Below are 22,186 nucleotides of genomic sequence, written 5' to 3'. Positions count from 1 at the left end.
GTGTGTGCAGGGCTCTGGACTTTGGCCACAGACAGCTCTGTCAGGGAACTTTACCCTGGACAGGAGGGAAAATATATTGAAAGAGAGTGGGAACAGGTCTGCAGGAGCAGGAACCCCCATGTTTTAGTGGGGCAGGGGTTTCCTGGAAATTTCTGTGGGTGGCACTTTTCCTTTCTACTAGGTAACATCCTATGCCCTTTGGGCTTATGAAAGTAGTCACTGAGGATTCACCAGTGTCTAGCAGGGACTTCCCCATGTTCCTGCAGAAAGGGGACAGGGCAGAGTGTAGGGCCACCTTGTTCACCCACTAAGGAAGTGAATAGCAAAGAGCGGAAGGAGGAAAAGGTGTGGGGCTTGTGCTTACAGTGATCCTTTTATTAGCTTTTACCCCCTTCCCTATGAGCTCTCTCCTAGGGGGTGACACCCTCAGCTCCTCCCCCTCTCCCCTCAAAGCTCTAGCAAGGTAACCTCCAGCCCTTTTTGTGTTCTCTTAGTCCTTCTAGAGAGCTAGGTTAATTTATCCCGCATCTCCACATTTATCTGGGAGCCGAACTAGTGTTCCAGGCTGGGGACCTGGAGGGGAAGGGGCATCAAGGAGGCAGGTAGTTCAGTGGGGCTGGTGGGGGTGAAGGAGGGATCATCTTAGGTCATTGTTAAAAAGGAAGGGGGTATCAGTTATCTGTTACCACATAACAAATCATCCCAAAACTCAGTAATTTAAAACAATAAACCCTCTCTCACATGGTCAGGAATCCAGGAGCAGCTGAATCGAGTGGTTCTGGGGCAGGGTCTCTTGTGAGGTTGCTGCCCAGATGTGGGTCAGAGCTGGAGTCATCTGAAGACTTGGCGGAAGTGAAGGACCTGCTTCCAAGAAGGATCCTCAGGTGGCTGCTGGCCAGAGGCATTAGTTCTGCCCCACATGGGCCTCTTGTTGGGTTGCTCCTGGCAGAGCAACTGACTTCCCCCAGAGGGAGGGAGTGGCCAAGACCAAAGCTACCATGTTCTTTCTTAAAAAGATTTACTTATTTATTTTTTAGAGAGAGGGGAAGGGAAGGAGAAAGAGAGGGAGAGAAACGTCAATGTGTGGTTGCCTTTCGCACACCCCCAACTAGGGATATGAGCCACAACTCAGGCATGTGCCCTGACTGGGAATCGAACCAGTGACCCTTTGGTTCGCAGGCTAGCACTCAATCCACTGAGCCACACCAGCCAGGGCCCATGTTTTTTATAACCTAATCCGGAAAGTAATATATCTTCCTTTCTGCCCTAGTCTGCTGGTCACACAGACCAATGTTAGTACAATGTGGGAGGGGACAACAGAAGGGTATAAACTGAAGGAGGTAGGAATCACTGGGAGTCGTCCTGCATCAATTTGTCTACACAGGGAGAAGAGTGCCTGAAAGACCTAGGCTGCCAGAGGAGAGAGGTGTCCCTGAGTACCTCTACCCCCAGTCCTGCAGGGACCCGACAGCCTCCTCTGCGTCCACTGTCCAGAAGTTCTGGAGGCCAAATGAGTTCAGAGCCTTGCCAAGTCAAGTGTGTCAGGCAAGAGGCCATGCTGTGCTCATCCAGACCTGTGGTCCCCCTCCCCTGACTTTGGTCTTCTTATCCTTATGATGCATGGTAGGCCCAGACATTTCCATGCTCTACCTCTCCACACCAGGCAGAGGTGTTAGAGTTCAGGCCTGGGTCCTTGCTGCTATCCCTCCCACGAAGGAGGTAAGTTAGGAGCTTAGGTTTCCTTGCTTGGGCCCACCCAAGATGGAGTTTGCCCTTTGAAGGTTGGGGTGGGGATGGGTTCTGTCTGCTTCACTCTGTGGCTGACAGTTTATCCAACAGGCTGCAGGTGCCAGCTGGCTGAGCTCAAACTGGGCTCTGAAATTTGCCTGTTCATAGCTCCCATGGGGTGCGGGACGCCCAGAAATCACCTTCTGAGAGTTGCAGAAGTTGGTCGTGGAGCTAGGGAGAACGTGGCAGGGGTGGAGGTAGGTCAGCTCTCCAAAAGAGTCTACTTCCCAGAGAATGGGCTCTGCGGCCCCTCCCCCACACCCCCATCTCCAAGCCCTGCCCCCAACCCCCTTTGCAGAGGGTGCCAGTGCAGCTGCAGATGTTTCTGGTAAGGAGGCCACCACAGGACTGCACCTGGGGGCTCCCATCTTCCCTCCCACAGGCTTCCACAGACAGCCCTGCCCCTTCTCCAATAGCCCAGCCTCCAACACTTTGTCAGCCTTGAGGCTGGTTTCCATCTGCTTCCCCTCTTCTCCTTCCCGCTTGACTTTCTCCCCATCCTCCAATCTGGAGACAGCCTCCATGCAGCAAAAATAGCTCTCTACCAGGAACGGGAGACTTGTGGAAATCCCCGTGCTCCATGCTTACAGCCCTGTTATGAAGCAGATAGCTTAACTTCAGTTCCTCCTCCTGCAAAATGAGGATAGTAATACCTACCAAAAATGTATGAAATGTTGTGCTAGTGTATGTGAAAGTGCTTTGAAAGTGGAAAATCACTCTATACATATGCAGGATAGTGGTGGTGCTAAGCCTCAGAAGCCCCAGCTGGGGCTGTAGGCCTTACACCCCTGCACCGCTGTGGGAGAAGCCAACTCTCAGTCACCATCCTAGCCTTCCTTAACGCAGAGGAGAGGAAGTGGGGTGAGGGGGGCAATCCAAGTATTGGGGTCCAGGCAGGAGTTCAAATCCCAGTTCCACCAGTTATGGTTACTAGCTCTGAGACCTTGAGCAATTTTCTTAAACTCTTTGAGCCTCAGTATCCTTATCGGTATGATCTAGAGGATAATATTTATGCCCTATCACTGTTGTGAAGATCAAATAGAATACACAGCCACATAAAGCACACAGCTCTTTTAAATGTTCAGTATAAACTTGCTCTCTCTTCCTCTTTTCATTTCCTCTTTGGAAATTCCAGAGAGAGAAAGCCAGGTTCTTGGAGCCTGTTGACTCTTGGGATCCCACCTTCATAGATGTTCACAGGTCACAGACCCAAGAGTTAAATGGTGTCACACAGGCTACCTGGTGCAAGCAGTGGGCCCTAAGCTATACCCAGCCCTTGGAATGCTTTGTTTGATTTGCCCAGTGTCAGAACAACAACAACAAAATTAGTTGCCAACATTAAAATGAGGAGACATTACATAAATGTCTAGTTTTTCCATCTTCTCTCGAAATTTTGGCAGAGCTGACAACAGTGAGTTCATATTCTGGTGTGACGTCTACTATCAGCTCAGCTGCAGCTCTGTGATTAACAGCTGCCCTACCTCAGTCCCCACCCCTCCCTATTGTTCACAGCCAAGCTGATTTTCTCATTTATATTTCGTAGCAGACTCCTGTAGGCATTTAAGTTTGTAACCTGATCCACTCCCCCTCCATTCATCCCTTCAAAAAGTATTCAACAGTCGGGAACTGGGGAGAGGGGCACGGGGAGTCAGTGTTTAATGGGTTCAGAGTTGCAGCTGGGGAAGGTGAAAAGTTCTGGAGAGGGATGGTGGGGATGGTTGCTCAGCTATGTGAATGTACTAATGCCATAGACTATCCACTTAAAAATGGCCAGAATGGTACGTTTTATGGTGGGATGTACATACCACAGCCAATTTTACTATCAATAAATATCAATAAAATTCAATATATAAAAAAAGATTTTCCAAGTATTAAGGGTCTACCATGCCCAAGGCACTCTGCTGGGAGCTAAGTAAGACAGACATGGTCACCACTCCAGTCTGTAAGACAGACACTGAACAGTCAGTAATTCCATAGTCACTGCACTTGGAGTAGTGCTTCCAGGGGAGAAGCGGCACAAGGCATTGGAGGTCTTACCGTAAGGGACCCTGATTTCAGCTGAGGAACCTGAGGAGCCTTCTCAGGCTATGGTGGGGGTGGGTGTCATGGGTGGAGGATGGTAGAGCCCAAATCCAGCCTCTGGGGCACAATGGGGAGCCCCCTCACCTCCCTCACCTATAAAGCACCTGCCTCCAGACTTCTTCCAGGTGAGAAATCAACTTCAGTCTCATGCAAGCCTGTATCATGTTGAATTTTCTGGTAGCAGAGCCCAATGCTTACTGATACACACTTCCCACTGGGACTTTTCTCAGTCTCCAGGTTGAGATAAAGTTCGCTATGATAAGCTCTCCCAACACCCTGCACTTCTCCCTTTGTAGCCCTTGTTTAATCGTAATGAAATTATTAAATGTTCAGTGTCTGCATCACAGGCTAGAGCAGTGACTATGTCTAGCTTATTTAACATCCCTAGCACCCAGCAGAGTACCTTGGGTCTGGTAGACACTCAACACTGTTGAATACATGAATGAATAGAGGATCAGGGGTTACAAACTTAAATAAATGCTCATAGGAGCCTGCTAGGTAATGTGAACGAGAGAGCAGGTGGGAGGGGGGTTGCATTCCAGCTGCAGTAAGGGGATGAAGGCCTGAGGAAGGGCACACTTCCCCCTTGAAGGACATATACCCTCCTTTTAAGGATGCTCCTTAAGTGGTGAACCTAACATTTTCACTTATATTCATTAACTAAAATAGTCATTTAGCCACATCCAGCTGCAAAGGAGGCTGGGAAGTATAACAAGTCTGGGCAGCCAGAGCTCCTCTAAGATCGAGGGCTTACTAAGGAAGAAAAGAAAACAGACTTTGGGGACAGTGGAGACCTGGACAGAGAGTTAAGATCTGAAGAATGAATAAAAAAATTCCTAGATTAGTGGTTCACAAAATGTGGCCCCCAGGGGTCCCTGAGTCCCTAACAGGGGGTTTGCGAGGTCCCCTTATTTTCATAAAAATAAAATATGCATGTTGAGATTGCAATGATGTTGCAAAAGCAGTCTGGGATAGAGGACTTGCTGCCTTAGCACAAATCTCAGCAGTGGAGCCAAATCATACTACAGACGTTGTATTCTCCACCACCAGCCACTTGCAGTAAAAAATGAAGAAATTAATGCCAGTTTCACTTAAGAATGCCCTTGATGAAGCAGTAAATATTAATTTTGTTAAAATTCAACCCTTGACTACATTGTTATGGAATGAGATATGGCACTGCTCGCTTGTTGTGAAATGCGAAGTGAGAGGAGCCCTTCTGCTGCAAAGGAAGCGCGGTGGCTGTTTCCAGTGGAAACACTGCATTAAGTGTTGGAGTTGCAAGTTGAACTAGCCACTTCGTTTTTTCGTAGTAGAGGAATGGCATGATTATATGTGCACATTTAAATTTAGCCTGCTGTGCAGAGGATATCCCGGAGGAAGAAAAATGGAGAGGCCAGGAGACCATGAGGAGGCACGTGTGATCGTCCAGGCAAAAGATGATAATGGCACCTTGGATGGGAATGGTGGCAGTGGGGCAGAATGACTTGGATAGACCTCAGAGCTATGTAAAGGGCAACATCCATGGGAATTGGTAAATAAACACACAGGAATTCAAAGATACCCAGTTTATTTGGCTTGAGCAGCTTGGTGGATGGTAAAACCCTTACTGAATGGGAGACTTTAAGGAGAAGTAGGATTGCAGGTGTCAAACAATAATAACTGCCCTGGCTGGTGTGGTTCAGTGGATTGAGTGCTGGCCTGAGAACCCAAGGGTCTCTGGTTCAATTCCCAGGCAGGGCACATGCCTGGGTTGTGGGCCAGGTCCCCAGTAGGAGGCGCATGAGAGGCAACCACACACTGATGTTTCTCTCTCTCTCTTTCTCCCTCCCTTCCCCTCTGTCTAAAAGTTAAAGAAAATCTTTTTTAAAAAATAATAAATAAATAAAATTTAAAAATATTTTTTAAAAAAATTACTGAAGGCACTTAATTTATTTTTTAGACTGTTAGACACCTTTATTACATAAGCTAAGGTAGGGGGGAGGAGCATTTATTTGCTGTTCCAGGCCTTGATTTTCCTCAGCTAGGACTCCAGCTCCCTGCCCTCCAGCACAGAGCCATCTGCTCAGCCACACTGGTCTGGTCTTGGAGCGATGCACGCTAGCAGCTTGCTCCACTGGAATTGCTCCTCTAGAAAACTGCTGATTTTGGCAGTCTTCTGAATTATCATCTGTGATTGTTTTTTCTTTAAATTTTCTTTCTCCTCAGGAGTCTGCTTGGCCCCCTTCTTGCAGCCCAGGGGCAGGGCACAGTGGGACTTGTACCACTCTCTGTACTCTCTGCTGTCAGTGAGCACAATGCAGTTCTTTACCAGGAGCTTGGTGCGGACCAGCTTGACTCTGGATGAATTGCTGACAACACAGATAATCCTTATTTTGTGTGTGCAACACCCTGAGCCCCAAGCTGCCTGTGTCCTGCCTTGAGGCCTGGTACTTCTTGCTGCCTCCCTGTGTGTGGACTGTGTGTGTGCCATGGGGCCAATCTTAGCACGTGGATTGTGTCCATGTGGCAGGGGCCAGTCTGAGTGCTGGCAGCGGGGCGTCCCAGCTCACAATGTCGCTTCTTGTGGCAGAACTTGCTGTAGCCCCCAGTATCGTGGCACTTGTGCCAGTTGTCCTGAGAGATGCCCGTGGCTCAGCACTGGCTGGGAAGAACTAAATGGAGCCACCTTAAAATGGAGCCAGAGCTGTTATGCCAGAGGAACTATGCCCGTCTTATGCCTCAAACCTTTGGAATGTTAAAACAGGGCAAAATAACCTTTGGATTGGGCAAGCCCAAAGCAACATTGTGTCCCAAAGAACTGTTTGCAAGGATAACAAGAAAGCAGATATTAAGGTTACTGGACTGGTAGCTCCTGGACTGAAAATTAAAAGCATTCTTTAGAATAAACATCACTATGTTACATTGTCTGCCCCAATAGAAATGCCTTCCTTCCACTGATATAATTTTTCACCTTCCCTTTCTTATAAATACCCCTTATCCTTATCTCCTGATTGGAACATTATTTGGGCTTCTGTCAAAATGAATGCGTTTCAAATAGCTATTCTGATCTCAAATACATGCTTGTTGCCTCTCGCTTTGAAAGGCCTTTTATTTTTAGGTTACCAGAGAGTAGTAGTATGCAGATGGTAAATTTGGTTTGGAACAGGTTGAGTTTGCGATGTCTGGTGAACATCCAGATGGAGATGTCCAAGGGGAAGATGGGTATGCACATCTGGAGCTCCTGAGAGATGTGGGCTACAGACAAACATCTGAAGGTTGGCAGAGACGAAGGCCCAGAGGGACAGAGTCTGGTCCCTGGACACTCTGAGTGTCTCAGATTTCCTTCTTTTCACCCAGGCCCTTTCTGCCACACTGGACCGTCCACAATGTCTCTGGTGCCTACTCATGAACAAGTAGCCTCAGGGCCCAGGAGCAAGCAGCTCTCCTGTGCCCTGCCCTTGCCTCCCACCTCCTTCCCTGAAGCCCAGGCACGATGGGCTTCAGTATTACTGACACGATGTTTTTCTTGCCGCCCAACAAAAAAGTGCAGTGACCCTTTTTCTTGCCACGCAACAAGAAGCCCGGTGACGCTCTGGGCTCCTGCCTGGTTATGCTTTGACTTTGACTTTTTCCCCTTGACTTTGGTATTTTCACTTTAACATCTTTCTTAACAGGCAGGGGGTGGGGACCCCAGCCCCAGTTGGTGACGTTGGGACTGTCTGGGGTGTGGAGGAAGGAACCTCACTGCCGGGCTTCCTGTTTCTCCGATTCAGTGCGTCTCTGCGGGAGTAACAAGCCCTCTCCCCTGTGGGCTTCTGGTGGCAGAGGTGCCAGCCCTAACACAGGCACACCTGTGCAAGAGCAGACACAGACGGGACGAAAGACACAGGCCCAGAGGTAAGATGGACGATCCAACCTTGTTCCTTTCTGCAGGTCTGGGAAGGGGAGGAGAACGTAGCAGCAGATGCGTTGGAATGTGCTAGACTCTTTGCCCACAGCTCTGGCCACCTTCTCTTGCACTTCATCAGCAGCCATCTCCCACTGGAACTGTGAGCTTCAGGAGGCCAGAGACTATGCCAGACTCCTCTCCCCACTATGCCCAGCTAGGTGCCCAGACCAGAAGATGCCTTTAGGGGGCTGTTGCCTCGGATTGCAAAATTGGAAAAGAAATGGGGGCTCGAGAACACCTCACACTGAGAAAGGCGGTGGAAGGCAATTAGCTATGGAGAGTGGAGAAGGTGAGGATAGGGAGAGAAGGAAAAGAGGACAGAAGGAGTGGGAAAGAAATAAAAGGAATAAACATGAAGGAGGGAGGAAGCCTATAAAATAAATGAAAAGGGAAAACAAAAAGGAAAGCAAGAAAAAGAGAAAGAGAAGTGGAATCTAATCTAAATTGATCCTGAAATCAATTTTCCCAATAACACAATAACTAAAAAGTCACACCAGAAATCATACTTACAGCATTTTATAAGCCATGTGATTGATGCAACCTCTGTTAATTGTCTTTTCTGCTTATCTGTCCTATTTTTACACTTGGTCTACTTTTGTGCATTTTTAGAATTTTAACAATATGTCTAAAGGCACTCCCCTTTAAGTAGCTTTAAAATGATTAATGGAATGGAAAAGCTAAAATTCTCAAAAACGGTTGGAATTGAGCTTTACGTATGAAATGCTGTAAAAGTGACAGAGACATATTTTTAGGTAAATACGTCATTGGAAAAATTGGCTCTAAGGGGGTTGGCGTTAGGTGTCTCAGCTGCTCTGGAAAAGGAGGCTAGAGGGTCAGAACAGGACGTGCAGACCCCTCCCAGCCCCAGACTTGGTCGGTCACCCGTGAGGGACTCAGGAGGTAAGACCCCGAGATGGGGTACCTGGTACAAGTCCACAGCCTCAGGCCGTTTCTTCCCTAAGACCCGGCCCAGCACGCAAGGTGGCCTCTGCCTCTCCTTCGTAGATGTTCTGGGAGAGCGGCCTCCTCAGCACAGTCGCATTCCTCCAAATAGAAACGGCCCATTCTCGGCAACTCAAAGATTTCGTTCGGGGTGGCATGTCTCCTCCTGAATGCCCTGCTCTTGCGGGGCAAACATTTAAGGGTGCGAGGCTGAGAGCAGTACCTGGTGGGGGGATCGCCGCTTTTTTGTGCTGTGACAGACGCTTTCGTGCGCTGTGCTAGGTTCTGTCGTTTTTACAAGATGGCTGCCCTTCACCTCAGATGACAGAGTTCCCAGAGGACGGGCCAGAGATAACTCCCCAGATGATTTCCCTCTTTCCGTGTGGGGACACGTGTATAGACGAGGTCTACCTTGAAGTAAAAACTCCCCCCAACCACTGGTTCTGGACAGCAGCCTCTCAGTACCTTAGGCCTCCGACCCGGCCATGGGTGTGAGGTGGCCGCAAGGGAGTTGGGTGGACCAAGGGCCTTGCACGTTTTAGACACTGAATAAGTGTTTGTTGAATGAAATAACCTTGATGAGGGTGGCTGCTGGGAGGAAGCAGACGGGGAGCCTGGGTTTGTGAGGGTCTAAGGTGGAGCTCTGCTCCTTTGGGGGGGGGGGGGAAGGAGGGAGGGTACGTCTCCCCCAACGTGGGCGTCTGAGGCCAAGGAGAGGATGGTGGAGGTTGCAGCTCCCGAACCACAGGGTCCCTTAGAGGGGTCATGGTATCTAGGAAGTTATATGAAGCTAGTAAGCAGTAGAGAGGGTGTGTGTGGTCAGGGCACATCCCGTGGCGGAGCTTGAGGGGGCTGCCTGGGAGCCACGGGGGGAAGATAAAAGTGCCCGTGGGACCACAGACTGCCGCTGTGGTGGGGCTGTGCCCTCTTCCTCTCCCCAGCCTCGCTCCTCATCCCATCTCAGGGGGCCAGGGTGAGGGCAGCAGGAACCTCAAGGGTTCTAAGTGTGGGGGGCGAGTTGCCATTTTGGTCTCACCGCTCCCTTGTTCTCTGTCTCTCTTTTGCTTGACTGTGCACTTATGCAGGGGGCTTGCCTCTCAGAATTTCTTCATCTCTCCCTCTGCCTCCACCTTGTTTGAACTCCCCTGGGCCTTGTGTGTGATCATGGATTGTGCGGAGTGTAGCTGTTGTTTTAATGAGCTGCTCTGGGTCTCTGCCTACCTTCTGCTTTCCTTGGGGCCTCTGTGTGCTTCTCCGAATCTGTCCTTTTCCCTTTGTCCACCCTGCAGCCTTCTCCCTCACATGCACCCTCAACTCCAGGCTGTGCTCTGCAGGCTCTCATCAGATCAAAGCTTGTTGAAAGCCGGCATTCCTGCCAGAGGCATGGATGCCTGTTCACAGGCAAGAAAAGGAACTAGAGCTTGGTGGCAGAGGGAATGAGGAGAGATGAAAAAGGAGAAGAGGCATGGGCACTCCAAAAAACCCAGGAGAGCCAGAATTGCCTCGTGGCAGATGCGGCACAGAGGAAGAGAGACACAGACCCAGGGAGTTGAAGATGGGTGTGTCAGCGTGGGGAGGCACAGACACAGAAAGGCATGGATGTGAGCAAAGCAACAAGGAGGGAGAGAGAGAGAAACAGAGGGAGATTGAGAGAGGCTCCAGGACCTTGGGGACCAGCGAGCACCTCCCAGCTGCACCCTGGGGCTGTACTGTACTGGGGCAGAGCGAATCTGAGGAGGCTGAGGATGTGGGAATCAAAGGGCAGCTCTCTGTGGCAGCAGCAGCGGAAGCCCAAGGCACGAAAGCAAGCAGCAGCTGGAAACCTATAGCCTCCTGCACTGAGCTGAGCCCTGGGGCTGGGTTGGAGCAGTGTAGACAGCTGGAGGGAGGAAGGGACCGTCTGCACAGACCCCAGGATCATGGAGTAGGGAAGAAAAAGTGACCACCATTCGAGGAAAGGTCAAGAATGTCCAAGTTTCCTCAACCATTTAAGCTGAATTTGGGCCCCAGGAAAGGTATACCCTATAGGAGACCCCTTCACTTTCTGCTCACCAAAGACAGTGAGTCTAGGATGGGGGAAACAGTGGGAACTCCTTCAGATGTAAGAGTGCCCCTACCTGACTCTCTTACCCCAGCCTTCTCCCCAAGGCCTCCCTGCCCCAAGTTAACTTGTAAACAACTGCACTCGTGACCGGCCTCCTTCCTTTCCTGAACCCTCCTTCCTGACATCTTCTCTTCTTAGTTCCCTGGTTGAAAAAAAAAAAAAAAATTCTATCGAGTCCTTACCATACGTTAAGCGCTGGGTAATTGTTTTTTCAGGCAGGTGGAGTGACTAGAGAGGGCTTTTAAAAAATCTTCTCCCAAACTTCATCAGTAGGACCAAGCCCCCAGCACCCCTCTCCTGACTCCCAACTCTCTGGACCAGCCCCCCCACCTCCGTACACCTTGGGGTGGGATGCCCCTCCTCTTTTCTTTCATCTAATTCATGGTTTTTAAATTCAAGCCTGCATCAGTCACCTGGAGGTTTGTGAAAACGCAGACTGCTAGACCCACCCCCAGTTTCTGATTCAGCAGGTTTTGGATGGGGCCTGAGAATTTGCATTTCTAACAAGTGCCCAAGTGATGCTGCTGCTGCAGATCTGGAGCCACACTTTGAGAATACCTGGAGCCACACTGCTCTAACCTAATGCTGCCCCTTCCTCAAGGTCTGTTCAGAACTTTTCTGCAGCCTCCTCCCCCCAACCAGCGACGGTCTTCTAAGCTCGAGGAAGTGGCTCCTGCTCTTTCATCTAAATGCTGAAATAGCATCTCATGCATATCCTTTTAGGAGTTATTACGAGGTCGATCTGCTAGTGAGCAGGGCCTTACCCTCTGCTCTTTCTCTCCTTGGCCCCTCACACTGTATCAGGCTCCAAATCCTGGAAATCTTACCTCAGAACTGTCCCATAAAAGTCAGTCTCTCTCCCCATATTCTCACCGTCACTCCCGGAGCTCAGAACTGTTAGAAGATGTCAGAGACATCTTCTCTGTCAGGACTGTTAACAATCCTGACTCCTGGGCTTGGCCTCCCCGCACTCATCTTTCACAGAGGGCTCAAGGGAACCCTTTTGCAAATCTAATCATGTCCTTCTCTACATAAAGTCTCCTGCTGGCTCCCCATGGCCCAGGGTCATGTCCCAGCATTCCAGCATGGCATTCAAAGACCTCCATGGCCTGGCTTGGCTCCCTGATCTCAGTCCCTACCAATTAGCCCCTTTCTCCATAAACCTTTTTCTGACTACAGGTGGCAGAGACCTTCCCTGGCCTGGCCACAGCACTGTGTGGCACATACTGGTGGGTGTCTGCTTAGAGGTGTACACTCCACGTCCCTGGCTTGGCTGCAGGTTCCTGAAGGGAGAGATTGCCTATCATCCCGGTATGCTCCAGGTCCAATAAATGCCTACTACCTAAACATTCGTATTTCCCTCAGGCTCTGCCCCTTCTGCAGGGGAAGGCCCAGGTCCCTGCCTGCCTCAGCAAGGGCACAATGAACCAGGGAATCTCTTTCAGGCACCTGCGCCTGCTGCTGCAACTGGGTGAGTGCTCAGATTTGGGGTGTGGGTGCAGATGGCCTGGGAGGAAGGGCTGATTGAGAAATGCAGAGGTGGGCATGAGCCCCCAAGGTGGAGCAGTGACTGGCTTGAGGCCTGACCTCCTTCTTTTCACTTAGCGCTGCTGCTCCCAGGGATCACTCAGGGGAAGGAAGTGGTGCTGGCTAAGGCGGGAGGCACAGTGGAGCTGCTCTGCCAAAGTCCTGGGAAGAACTTGCAGTTCAACTGGAAATATCCTTCTGGGACCAAGATTCTGGGACGCTCCCCCTGGAGTACAGGTTTTGTTACAGGTAGGGTGGCCTAGTTCCCCACCAGGGAGAAAAGCATTATGGATTGAACATCCCTGGTTCAGTGCTCTGCTCCCGGTAAACTCTGGGATCCCAGAGCGTTCAGGTTGACAGAGACTCAGGTACAAGTGTTAGTTTTAAGTGATAATTATAATTTGTTTTTAGTTTCAGTTTTGTTTTTTTTTACAGTTGCTTTCTGTTTATGTCAAGTGATACTGGCTTTCTGTTTATTGCAGCAACATAAAGTTTCCTTTTAAAATGAAGTCATTTTAACTTAAAAAAGTGAATTTATTTTAATATGTTACATAAATAACACAGGTAGATTTGACCAAAAATCATGTATAAGGTATATGAATGGTTGCAGTCTGGAAAATATGGCTCCAGTTCCATACTCTGATTTTACTAGTGAGGCAACTGAGGCCCAGGGAGAGGAAGTCCTTGCCCTGAGCTTTTGTACCCAATTAGACGCCGAGCTGGGTTAGAGCTTTGGTCTTTCTCTTCTTCTCTCTCTCTTTTTTTTCTTCAAGATTTTATTTATTTACTTTCAGAGAGAGGAGAAGGGAGGGAGAAAAAGAGGGAGAGAAACATCAATGTGAGTACACCAATTAGTTGCCCCAACTGGGGGCATGTTGGACCTGGCCCCCAGCTTCGGCATGTGCCCTGACTAGAAATTGAACTGGCGACCTTTCCGTTGGGTTCACGTGCCAGCATTCAATCCACTGAGCCACACCAGCCTGGGCTCCTTTCTAAAATTCTTAAGGCTTTTGTGTCAATACTTGTTCTCTTTTTATGATTTGAGTTTCCTGCATAGCAGCTCCCCTTCCCAACTTCCTGGTCCCTGACAAAGGCAGTGTCACTCTCCTGATCCCACTTCAAACCATGGTTTCCTCTCCCTCACTGACTAAAGCCACCCCTTCCTTTGGAAGTATGTTTCTGTTTCATCTTCTTTGTTCCCATGGGAAAACCACCATCATTTGCCAAGGCCACATACCTGGCAATTCTCTCTGCTACTAACCAGTCTCTTCTACTTTGATTTCTCTTTCACCCATTGCAGCACTGACTTCCAAAGCAACAATACTCTGCACATGTCACTCCCTAGTCCACTAGACTAAGCCTAGAAGCTTTTGCCTGACAGTCACCCCTCTCATCATTTCCCATAGCTTCCCAGCCAGAAACCTCCACCCCCAGGTGGTTTTCTCCCTGCTTTGAGGTGCCTGCCCACTGGAGCTTCCCTGTTCCTGGATGTCCTCACTACTCCCCTTCCCTCTAGTCCACTGCCTATACTTCTTTTAAGTCTTGGTTCAACACTGGTCTTTTCCATGAATTTATCCCAGACTCAACCACACTCTTAGACCTTTCATACCATCCTGTGATTGCTTTCACCAAATATGGGACAGCCTGGGCAAGTGGGCCATGATGGGTCCAGAAGAGGAAGAGTTGTTTTAGGGGAGGGGTGATACATTTCATTTTGAACCAACTGATGTCAGGCTAATCTGAAAAAATTATCTCTTGGGCCACTGGAAATGTGGGCCCAGAATTGAGGACAGAGGTGGAGGTGAGAATATCAACTTGGGAGTCATCTGCAGAGCTGAGATGGGATGCAGTAGAATTTAGAATATCTACAGAAATGAGGAAGAGGTCCAAGACAGAGTCTGGGGTAACACCTAAGTGTAGATGTCAGAACAAGGGTCCAAAATGAAGAAAAGGGATGGCGCTTAGATCTGGAGGAGAGAATCAAAAGGGGTGAAAAATGGGGCAGAACTAGAGAAGGCTCCTTTTTTAAGAAGTTTGGTAAATTGTGAAAGGAATGTAGCAGGATTTCAGAAAAATGGAGGAACTAAACCGATGTGTAGATCCAAGGGAAAGAAAGAGCAAGTAGGGTGGGAACAACTAAAGGGACAGATGAAAGGGGTGTTGGGTGAGTGCAGGAGGGAGAGCTGGGGTTGAGGGAGGGCTACACGTTCTTGGGGAAAGGTCTCCCGAGAGGATGAGTCTGAAAGGGACTATGATGTCTGGAAGTGAAGAGAAGGAAGAACGTATGGCCAACAGGATATCCAGTATCCCCCACTAAGGCCAGTGTAGGGAGAAGGCAGAGGTGGTGCCCAGGGGGTGCCGCCTTCCTCCCATCCCTGTAAATGCGCATCCAAGTAAAAAAGCTGTGTGCTTGCTATGTAAATTTAGCTTCTAAAGCCCTCCTCCACAGGAATTCTGGAGCTACCACTGCACCCAGAAAATGGTTAGCTTAAGAGAACTTCCCTCGGTGGTGGTTGTTAGATACTAAAAAAGAACAGACTGGAGGAGACCACATGTCCATGCCTGAGGAACTTTCCAGAAACGGTCCTGAATAGTGTACCTAACAGGCCTGAATTTTAACCCCACTCTACCCCTTAAGGAAGTCAAAATTCAAAAGGTAGAAACAGGTATATAGTGAAAAGCTCCCCTCCCACACTTGTCTCAAGGGTGTTCACTTCCTGTTCCCCAGAGGCAAACAAGTTTACTATTTTCTTATGTTAACTTCTAGAAATATTTGTTCATATAAAAGGCAGATAGACAGATATTTTTCCCCTCCATTTTAAACAAATGGTAGCCTGTTTAATACAATATCTTGCTTTATTCAGTTAATAATGTTTTTTAGATATTATTCCATCTCAGTATATAAAGAGGTTCCTCTTGATTCTATCATAGCATTCCACTGAATGGGTGAACTATAATTTGTTTTACTTATCCTTTCTTTGTGGACATTTGGTTTTGTATGTGCATTTGAAATTCTGGTAGATATTACAAATTACATTCCAAAGAAATTGTGCTGGTTAATGTTCCTGCTAACATTGTGTAAGTAAGAGTTTGGGCAACTACTCAATCTCTCTGAGCCTCAGTTTCCCTATCTGCAAAATAAGCAAAACAGTACCTATTACTTGGAATCGCTGGGCAGATTATTTGAGATGATGCATACATAGAGTATTTAGCTTGTAGGAGTTGGCGTTCTCCAAATACGACGCTACTGTATTTTGGGTTAGTGAGATGCTGTCCTGGCCAGGGAAATGAATGTGATGGGACCTCCTTGCCAGTCTGGAGTTCTCTGACTAGGATGAGGGCAGATCCTGCAGGACGTTAGCAATGCATATCAGAAGACTTGTGAGCCCTGCCTTCTAGGGGTACTGTATCTCCACTACACCCCAACCTCTTCCATGTGATTTCTACTCCCAGGTAACTCCAAGCTGAGCCAACGCGTCGACTCAAAAAAATCCCTGTGGGACCAAGGATCCTATCCTCTGATCATCCGTAACCTTGAGATATCAGACTCAGGGACTTATAACTGTGAAGTGGAGAACAACCTAAGGACAGTAGTGGAGTTGTGGGTGTTTCGATGTGAGTAGAGCAGGCCTGGGTGCAGACACCTCCAGTCAATCTCCCTTCTCCCACTCCCATCCCCCCACCCAAACCAGGGGCTGAGCTGATGGTACTTCAGTAGTCCAGAGCCAAATGAGACTGGCCACTACATCTCCTCAAACCTTCCTCAGGCCTTGGGTCAGGCGGTGGGGAGAGGAATAGTCCTAGAGAGGGAGAAGAAGAAGGGCAGGAGCCATAGGAAGGAGGGGACAGGGGACCAGACAATGGAAGAGAGAGAAGGAGAGGAGGGAAGAAGAGGAGAGAGGGAAGCCCTGCCTAGGGCTGGGGTGGACAGCTGGGCATTGGCTGGAAGAGAGATGTTGGGGCAGCAGTAATGGGAGACACTCTTGGTTTCCTGGCTTCTTCCCTTCTCCATGAGGATAGTGTGTGTGTGACACAGGTGGTTTTCTCCCTCTACAGTGACTTCCAGTTCGGACACCTACAGCAGCATCCGCCTGCTGGCCGGGCAGAGCCTGACCCTGACCTTGGATAACCCCCCTAACAGTAACCCTTGGGTGGAATGGAAAGGTCCAGGGAATAAACAGAAGCGTGAGGGCAAGAGCCTCTCACTGTCCCGGCTGGGGTTGCAGGAGAGTGGCCTCTGGACATGCACTGTCTCCCACAGTGAGAAGACTCTGGTGTTCAACATAAACATCTTGGTGCTGGGTAAGAGTTGCTCCTGTCCCCTGAAGACTGCCCCCTACCTCAGAGGCTGACAGGCCCTCTCTCAACTCTGACTGCTCTGCTGCTGGGTCAGGTACTACGGACAGAGGGAGGCTAGGGCCAGGCTCCCCGAAAGCTGAAGTCTATCATGAGGGATACACCGGGCTCTCTCTTCCTCAGGCTGGTGGACTTGGAGAAAGGAAGGGACATGAGATGTAAGGATGTGGGGGACCCCAAGGACCCATGGAGGAGGCCCCAAAAGAAGAATGTCAAGGACATCTGTTCCCTTTGCCTCAGCTCCCCAGTCCCACTAAATTGGCAAATCCACTTCCTCAGGGACAGTAGCCACCCTGAGGAAATTCTACATTGCCCCTTTAGAATCCTGAACTAGCCACTGTGGGGAAAACTGAAAGCCCAGAATGCAGGTCTCACCCCAGATGCTTGTGTGACACAAGGTAGAATAGTGTCTGGACTCAGATTCAAATCCAGGCTCTGACTTAACCTTGGGCAAGTTATTGAACCTCTCTGTGCCTTGGTTTTTGTAAAACGGGGATGATGCTCACTGTAATAGTGGTGAGAAATAATATTGCATGTAAGGTGCTTAGAACAGTGCCTGGCACATAGTAAGCCCTTTTTAAGTCTTTTCTCTTATCTTGTGAAGGTGCTAACTTTTGTTTTTATCCTCACCAGACGGAGGACATGCTTATTGATTTTGGAGTGAGGGGAAGGGAGGGAAAGAGAGAGGCAGAGAAACATCAATGTCAGAGAGGAACATCAATCAGTTGCCCCTAACCAGGGACCAAACCCACAACCCAGGCATGTGCCATGACTGGGAATCAAACCCCACGTTCCTGTTTACAGGACAACGCCCAACCAACTGAGCCACTCCAGCCAGGGCAAGGGTGCTATCTAAGCACCTAATTAATGCAGGCCAAATACCCTGTGTGCTCCAGGAGTCCTGAAGAAAAGAGGTCCCCCTCTGGCTGGGCTGTTCTATGAGGGCTTGCAGGGGGAAGAGGCGCTGCTGTGGGAACATGTGGGGGTGGAGCAATGAGAGAGCAGATTGAAGAGGTAGATAGGAATTTAAGGGCCTGAAATGGCAAGCTGGGTGTTTGGATGCATATGGTCCCCTTCCATCTTTTTGCTGTCCCCACCTCATGGCTACCCCACCACTTGCCTACCCGACCCTGTACACCTTCATTGCTCTATCTCCTTCTAACCTACATTCTCTCCCTTCCTGCCTCCAGCTTTCCAGAAGGTCTCTAACACATTCTATACAAAAGTGGGGGAGCCAGTAGTGTTCTCATTCCCACTCACTTTTGAAGATGAAAACCTGAAAGGGGAGCTGAGGTGGCAGGAGGAGGGGGCTTCCTCCCTTCGGTCCTGGATTACCTTCTCCTTGGAGAACAGGAAGGTGTCTGTGGAGAAGAATCGTCAAGACCGGAAGATTCAGGTGAAGGAGACACTCCCCCTCCACTTCAGCCTGCCCAAGGCCTCACCAAAGGATGCTGGTTCTGGAAACCTGACCCTGTTTCTCAGACAGGGGCAACTGCATCAGAAAGTGAACCTCGTGATGATGAGAAGTGAGGAGCTGGGCTGAGAAGGGGAAGGCAGGGGCGGGAGGTGGAAGGGCCTGACCCAGGGCTCCTTCTAAGCCAAAAGCGGCTCCCAAAGGGTTGCCTAATCCCTGGTTGTCTGGTCGAGCTGAAGAAGGGTGCAATGGTTCAGGAGCTGGTTTTGCACTAACACTGGAATCCATATATCTTCCCTGATACCTCTGAGCCAGCCTAGGGCATGCTCCACTGAGAATCCCCAAAGGCCATGTGATGACAACAAGGGTTCTAGTTCTGCCTCAGCCCCGCCCTCTGTGACCCTGGCTAAGCCCCCACTTCTGTGTGTCTGTCTTCCCCTAATGAGGATGCAGTCTGCTTGGAATGTGATAGTGATGATGATAATGTCAGGCCCCACACTGAGCTCTTCACTTCCCTATTTCCTTAAATCATCATAACAGTTCCACAGGTAATAATGTCTAATACTTGATGCTTCCTATATGCCAGGCCCTATTACAAATATTTGTGCATTTAATAATTATCTGGGGCTCAGGTTGCTAAGCAACTTGCTCAGGGACACACATAGTAAGCAGTGGGGCTGGGATTCGAATCCAAGACTGCTGGACCTCAAAAGCTGTGTTTTCTCTATTAGAACTGCATGAAAATGTGCCCTGAGATGCTGAAAGAAAACACCCACAAAAAGTGTCATTTTGACTGTTCTGGTTCCCCTTAGAGCATGGAGGTGCCAGGAACCCAGAGGTCCAGGCTCCTAACTTCAGGCTCTTGTTCCTCTGCAGTGAATGAGTCCCAGGAGCAATTGACCTGTGAGGTGCTGGGGCCCAGCTCCCCCAAGCTGAGGCTGAGCTGGAAGCTGAACAACCAGTCTGCAAAGTTCTTAAATCAGCAGAAGCTGGTGAAGGTGCTGAACCCTGAGGGGGGTGTATGGCAGTGTCTACTGAGTGACAATGACAAAGTTCTACTGGAATCCAAGGTCAAGGGTGAGTGAGGCCTAACCCCTTAGCCCCTGCCTCCTCAGCTGTAGCACTGTGCACAGCAGGATTGATGCAGACCACCCAGAGTCCCAGCCTCCCAACTCCCCTGAGAGAGGAGGGTTATGTGGATGGTGCCTGGATACAGAAGCGATGAGGTAGGGGAGGTGAGGAGTTCCCGGCTCTAGGTCCCCACCTGTGGTCTTGCAGGTTCCCACTTCCCTAAGCTCTACAGCTCAGGAATGAGGCCCACCTGACCAAGAGTCCCCATCCTGGCTCCTTTCCAAACCCAACCACAAGCACTTGTGTGTATGCACGTGAGTGTGTGTGCACGCACATGTGTGTAAGGCACACAGATTGGACCACTACTCTTAGATCCCCAGGGTGCCCTGTAGTCTCTAAACCTTAAAACCCCTTCCCCAGCCTTTCCCTTCCAGCCCCAAGGACCTGTGAGGGCCCAGTGTTCCCTGCCCTGCTCTGCCAGCCCAAGGAATGAGCTGAACACCCCTCTCTCTCTCTCTCTCTTGCAGTTTCATCCTCAGCATTAACCCAGGCCTGGCCAAAGCTCCTGGGCATTGTGATGGGAGCGATTGCAGGCTTTCTGATTTTCACTGGGTTCTGTATCTTCTGCTGTGTCAAGTGCTGGCGCCAAAGGGTGAGTGAGCCTCCTCGGACGCCCCCCTCCCCCCATACACACATAGGAACAAGGGTGGCCTGTCTGTGTGACTTGCTTCTGCTCTGTTTCTCTCTGCCCACCACCGAGTTCCCTTACTGCAGACTGGGCTGTGTCCCAGATCCAGGGAGGGAGAGGCAGGAAGGAGCAGAGTTAATTCTGGGACAGATGGCCTCAGCCACAGTATCTGCTTCTGCCCTCCCAGCTTTCCCCACTCTCCCTTCCAAGGGGCACCTCCCCTCTGAAGGCCAGAGGCCCTCACAACTTCCCTCCTTCTTCCTGGACAGCGCCAGGCAGAGCGGATGTCTCAGATCAAGAGACTCCTCAGTGAGAAGAAGACCTGCCAATGCCCCCAGTAAGAAACTGGGAGAAGGACAGGGTGGGGGTGAGAATGGGAGGGCTAAGAGGAGGGCAAGGTGGGGCAAGAAGAGAGGGAAGAGGAGATGAGGAGGGAGGAAGGGTGGAAATGAGGAGATGGGGACTAAGGGAGGTGGTGGAGGGGAAATAAAGGTACAAAGGGATGGCTGAAGAGGTAGACAGCAGGCAGAAGGCTAAGGGGTGGGAGGTGGCAGGCAGCAGTGGCCCTGAGGCCATCAGCATATTGGAAGAGAAGAGGGGTCTGGGAGCCACGGAGGTCCTAGAACTGGAAGGAGATGGGGAGGAGTAGCCTCGCTCCTCTCACTCTTTTACCCTCCAGCCGGTTACAGAAGACACGTCATCTCATTTGAGGCTCTGGGCCTGGGAGAGCTCCCCTCTTGCAGCCTCCCCAGCCGTCTACCCTGCGCTTCCTGTTGGGCTCCTGGGCCTGCGGACCAGATGAATGTAGCAGATCCCAGCGCCTCTGGTGTCTCTTGCTCTCTTTGTCCACAGTTGGCCATCGGGTCTGCTCTTCCAGAGGCTTACTCACACCGCTGCTCCCTTGTTCCCTATGTAGTCAAGCCCTAGCCCTTCTTTGATGATTTCTTCTCAACTCTCTCCCTTACTGCCCACTTGGATCCCAGGGGAGCATGAAGGACCAGCCCTACCTGGCTTGGCATGTGAGGCTGGGTGTCTGAAGCATGAAGCACAGGAAAGAAGCTTGGGACCAGAGAGGGCAGGGACTAGTCGAAGATAACACACCCAGTCAAGCACAGATCCAGATCTAAAGGCTCCTGACCGCTCCACTATTCCATTCTGACACACACCCACATGCACAGCTCACACTTGTGCACAGACACAATTCCTTATCACCCAAGCAACACACTCAGTTTATAAACCAGTTTGACATGCTTTGTCTATTTAAAGCTTAGAAGAATCCTATGAGGTTGGTGGTGACAGGACCACAATTAGCATCTCCAGTTTATAGACCAGAAATGGAATTCAGAGAGGTCATATGATTGTCCAAGGTCACAAAGCTAGTAAGTGCTGAGTCAGGACCGGCCCCAACTGCCTGACCCCTAGTTCTACTGCTGTTTCCTGAACCAGGAACAAATACCACACAGATCTCTGAGCTGGCGAGTCACAGATGCCCAGTGTGTACCTTAGGGTTCACAGGAGCAGAACAGCACAGGAGCCCTGCCTCAGGGAGGTCAAAAACATGGAGAACAGCCTCCCTGCCTAAAATCCTTCCTTCATCACCTGCTGGAGGCAGAATCCTATTACCAGAGGACAAAACCTGCAGCTCTCCTAATGAGAGCACCCGCTGGGAGGGCAGGCCCTGTGGGAGAGAGTACCAGGTGACCCACCACTCACCCTGTGAAGAACCTTCTGGAGGATGAGCTTTGCCAGGGGGAGGGGGTGGGACACAGGCCTGAGAGTGAACAGCTGAGAGGCCCTCCGGTGAAGGACGATCCTGCTGGGCCTAAGCCCCCCTGCCCTGCATGCTCCTTTGCAGGAAAGTTAAGGTTACAACTATTCTTCCTCTTCTTGTCGATCCAGTCTCTCAGGAATCCCCAGCCTCCTCTACCTCTCCTTCCATTCTTTTCTCACCATCCTCCCCAGCCCCTGTGCCCTTTCTCTTTCCTTTTCTTTCCAGCTTGCCTCTTCCAAGAAGAACACCCAATTGCTGCCAGAGCTCCCCATTGCTTGCTTTGTATTCCTGCCCACTTCCAATCCCTAACTCCCTGAGCTGACAGAAAAACACAATAAACTAACTATAAAGATGCTCTTCATGTGTGTGTGTGTGAGTGAGAGAGAGAGAAGGAGAAAGAGAGAGGGAGAGAGGGTGAGATGTGTGTGTGTGTACTCTTCCCTGGGGACCCAGAATCTTCTGACCTGTGGGGTCAAACCCAGAGCAGAAGTTGCCAGGTTTGCCCCAGGAAGGAG

At 50.1% G+C, this 22,186-nt stretch overlaps 1 protein-coding gene and 1 pseudogene across 1 annotated transcript; one reads left to right on the top strand and one right to left on the bottom strand.

The window, feature by feature from the left end:
* Positions 1-5,857: 5,857 nt before the first annotated feature.
* On the bottom strand, positions 5,858-7,884 carry LOC112321982 (small ribosomal subunit protein eS8-like; annotated as a pseudogene).
* On the top strand, positions 7,595-22,026 carry LOC112322003 (T-cell surface glycoprotein CD4). The gene is made up of 10 exons (XM_024579609.3): positions 7,595-7,746; positions 12,210-12,315; positions 12,450-12,620; positions 15,825-15,986; positions 16,428-16,673; positions 17,918-18,253; positions 19,018-19,218; positions 19,740-19,864; positions 20,170-20,237; positions 20,580-22,026. Exons 2-10 carry the CDS (start codon positions 12,267-12,269, stop codon positions 20,608-20,610), a joined length of 1,389 nt encoding a protein of 462 aa, XP_024435377.1. The 5' UTR covers positions 7,595-7,746; positions 12,210-12,266; the 3' UTR covers positions 20,611-22,026.
* The last annotated feature ends 160 nt before the right edge of the window (positions 22,027-22,186 follow it).

This window comes from Desmodus rotundus, unplaced genomic scaffold (genome assembly GCF_022682495.2).
Source record: "Desmodus rotundus isolate HL8 unplaced genomic scaffold, HLdesRot8A.1 manual_scaffold_280, whole genome shotgun sequence".
Lineage (NCBI taxonomy): Eukaryota > Metazoa > Chordata > Mammalia > Chiroptera > Phyllostomidae > Desmodus > Desmodus rotundus.
This window is presented reverse-complemented; position numbering and strand designations above follow the sequence as displayed.

Bases quoted from the DNA above. Each gene is read 5' to 3' on its own strand.
- LOC112322003 (XM_024579609.3), top strand. From the start codon at position 12,267: ATGAACCAGGGAATCTCTTTCAGGCACCTGCGCCTGCTGCTGCAACTG. The intron at 12,316-12,449 runs GTGAGTGCTCAG...CTTTTCACTTAG, and splicing joins GCGCCTGCTGCTGCAACTGG to CGCTGCTGCTCCCAGGGATC. The intron at 20,238-20,579 runs GTAAGAAACTGG...TTTACCCTCCAG, and splicing joins AAGACCTGCCAATGCCCCCA to CCGGTTACAGAAGACACGTC.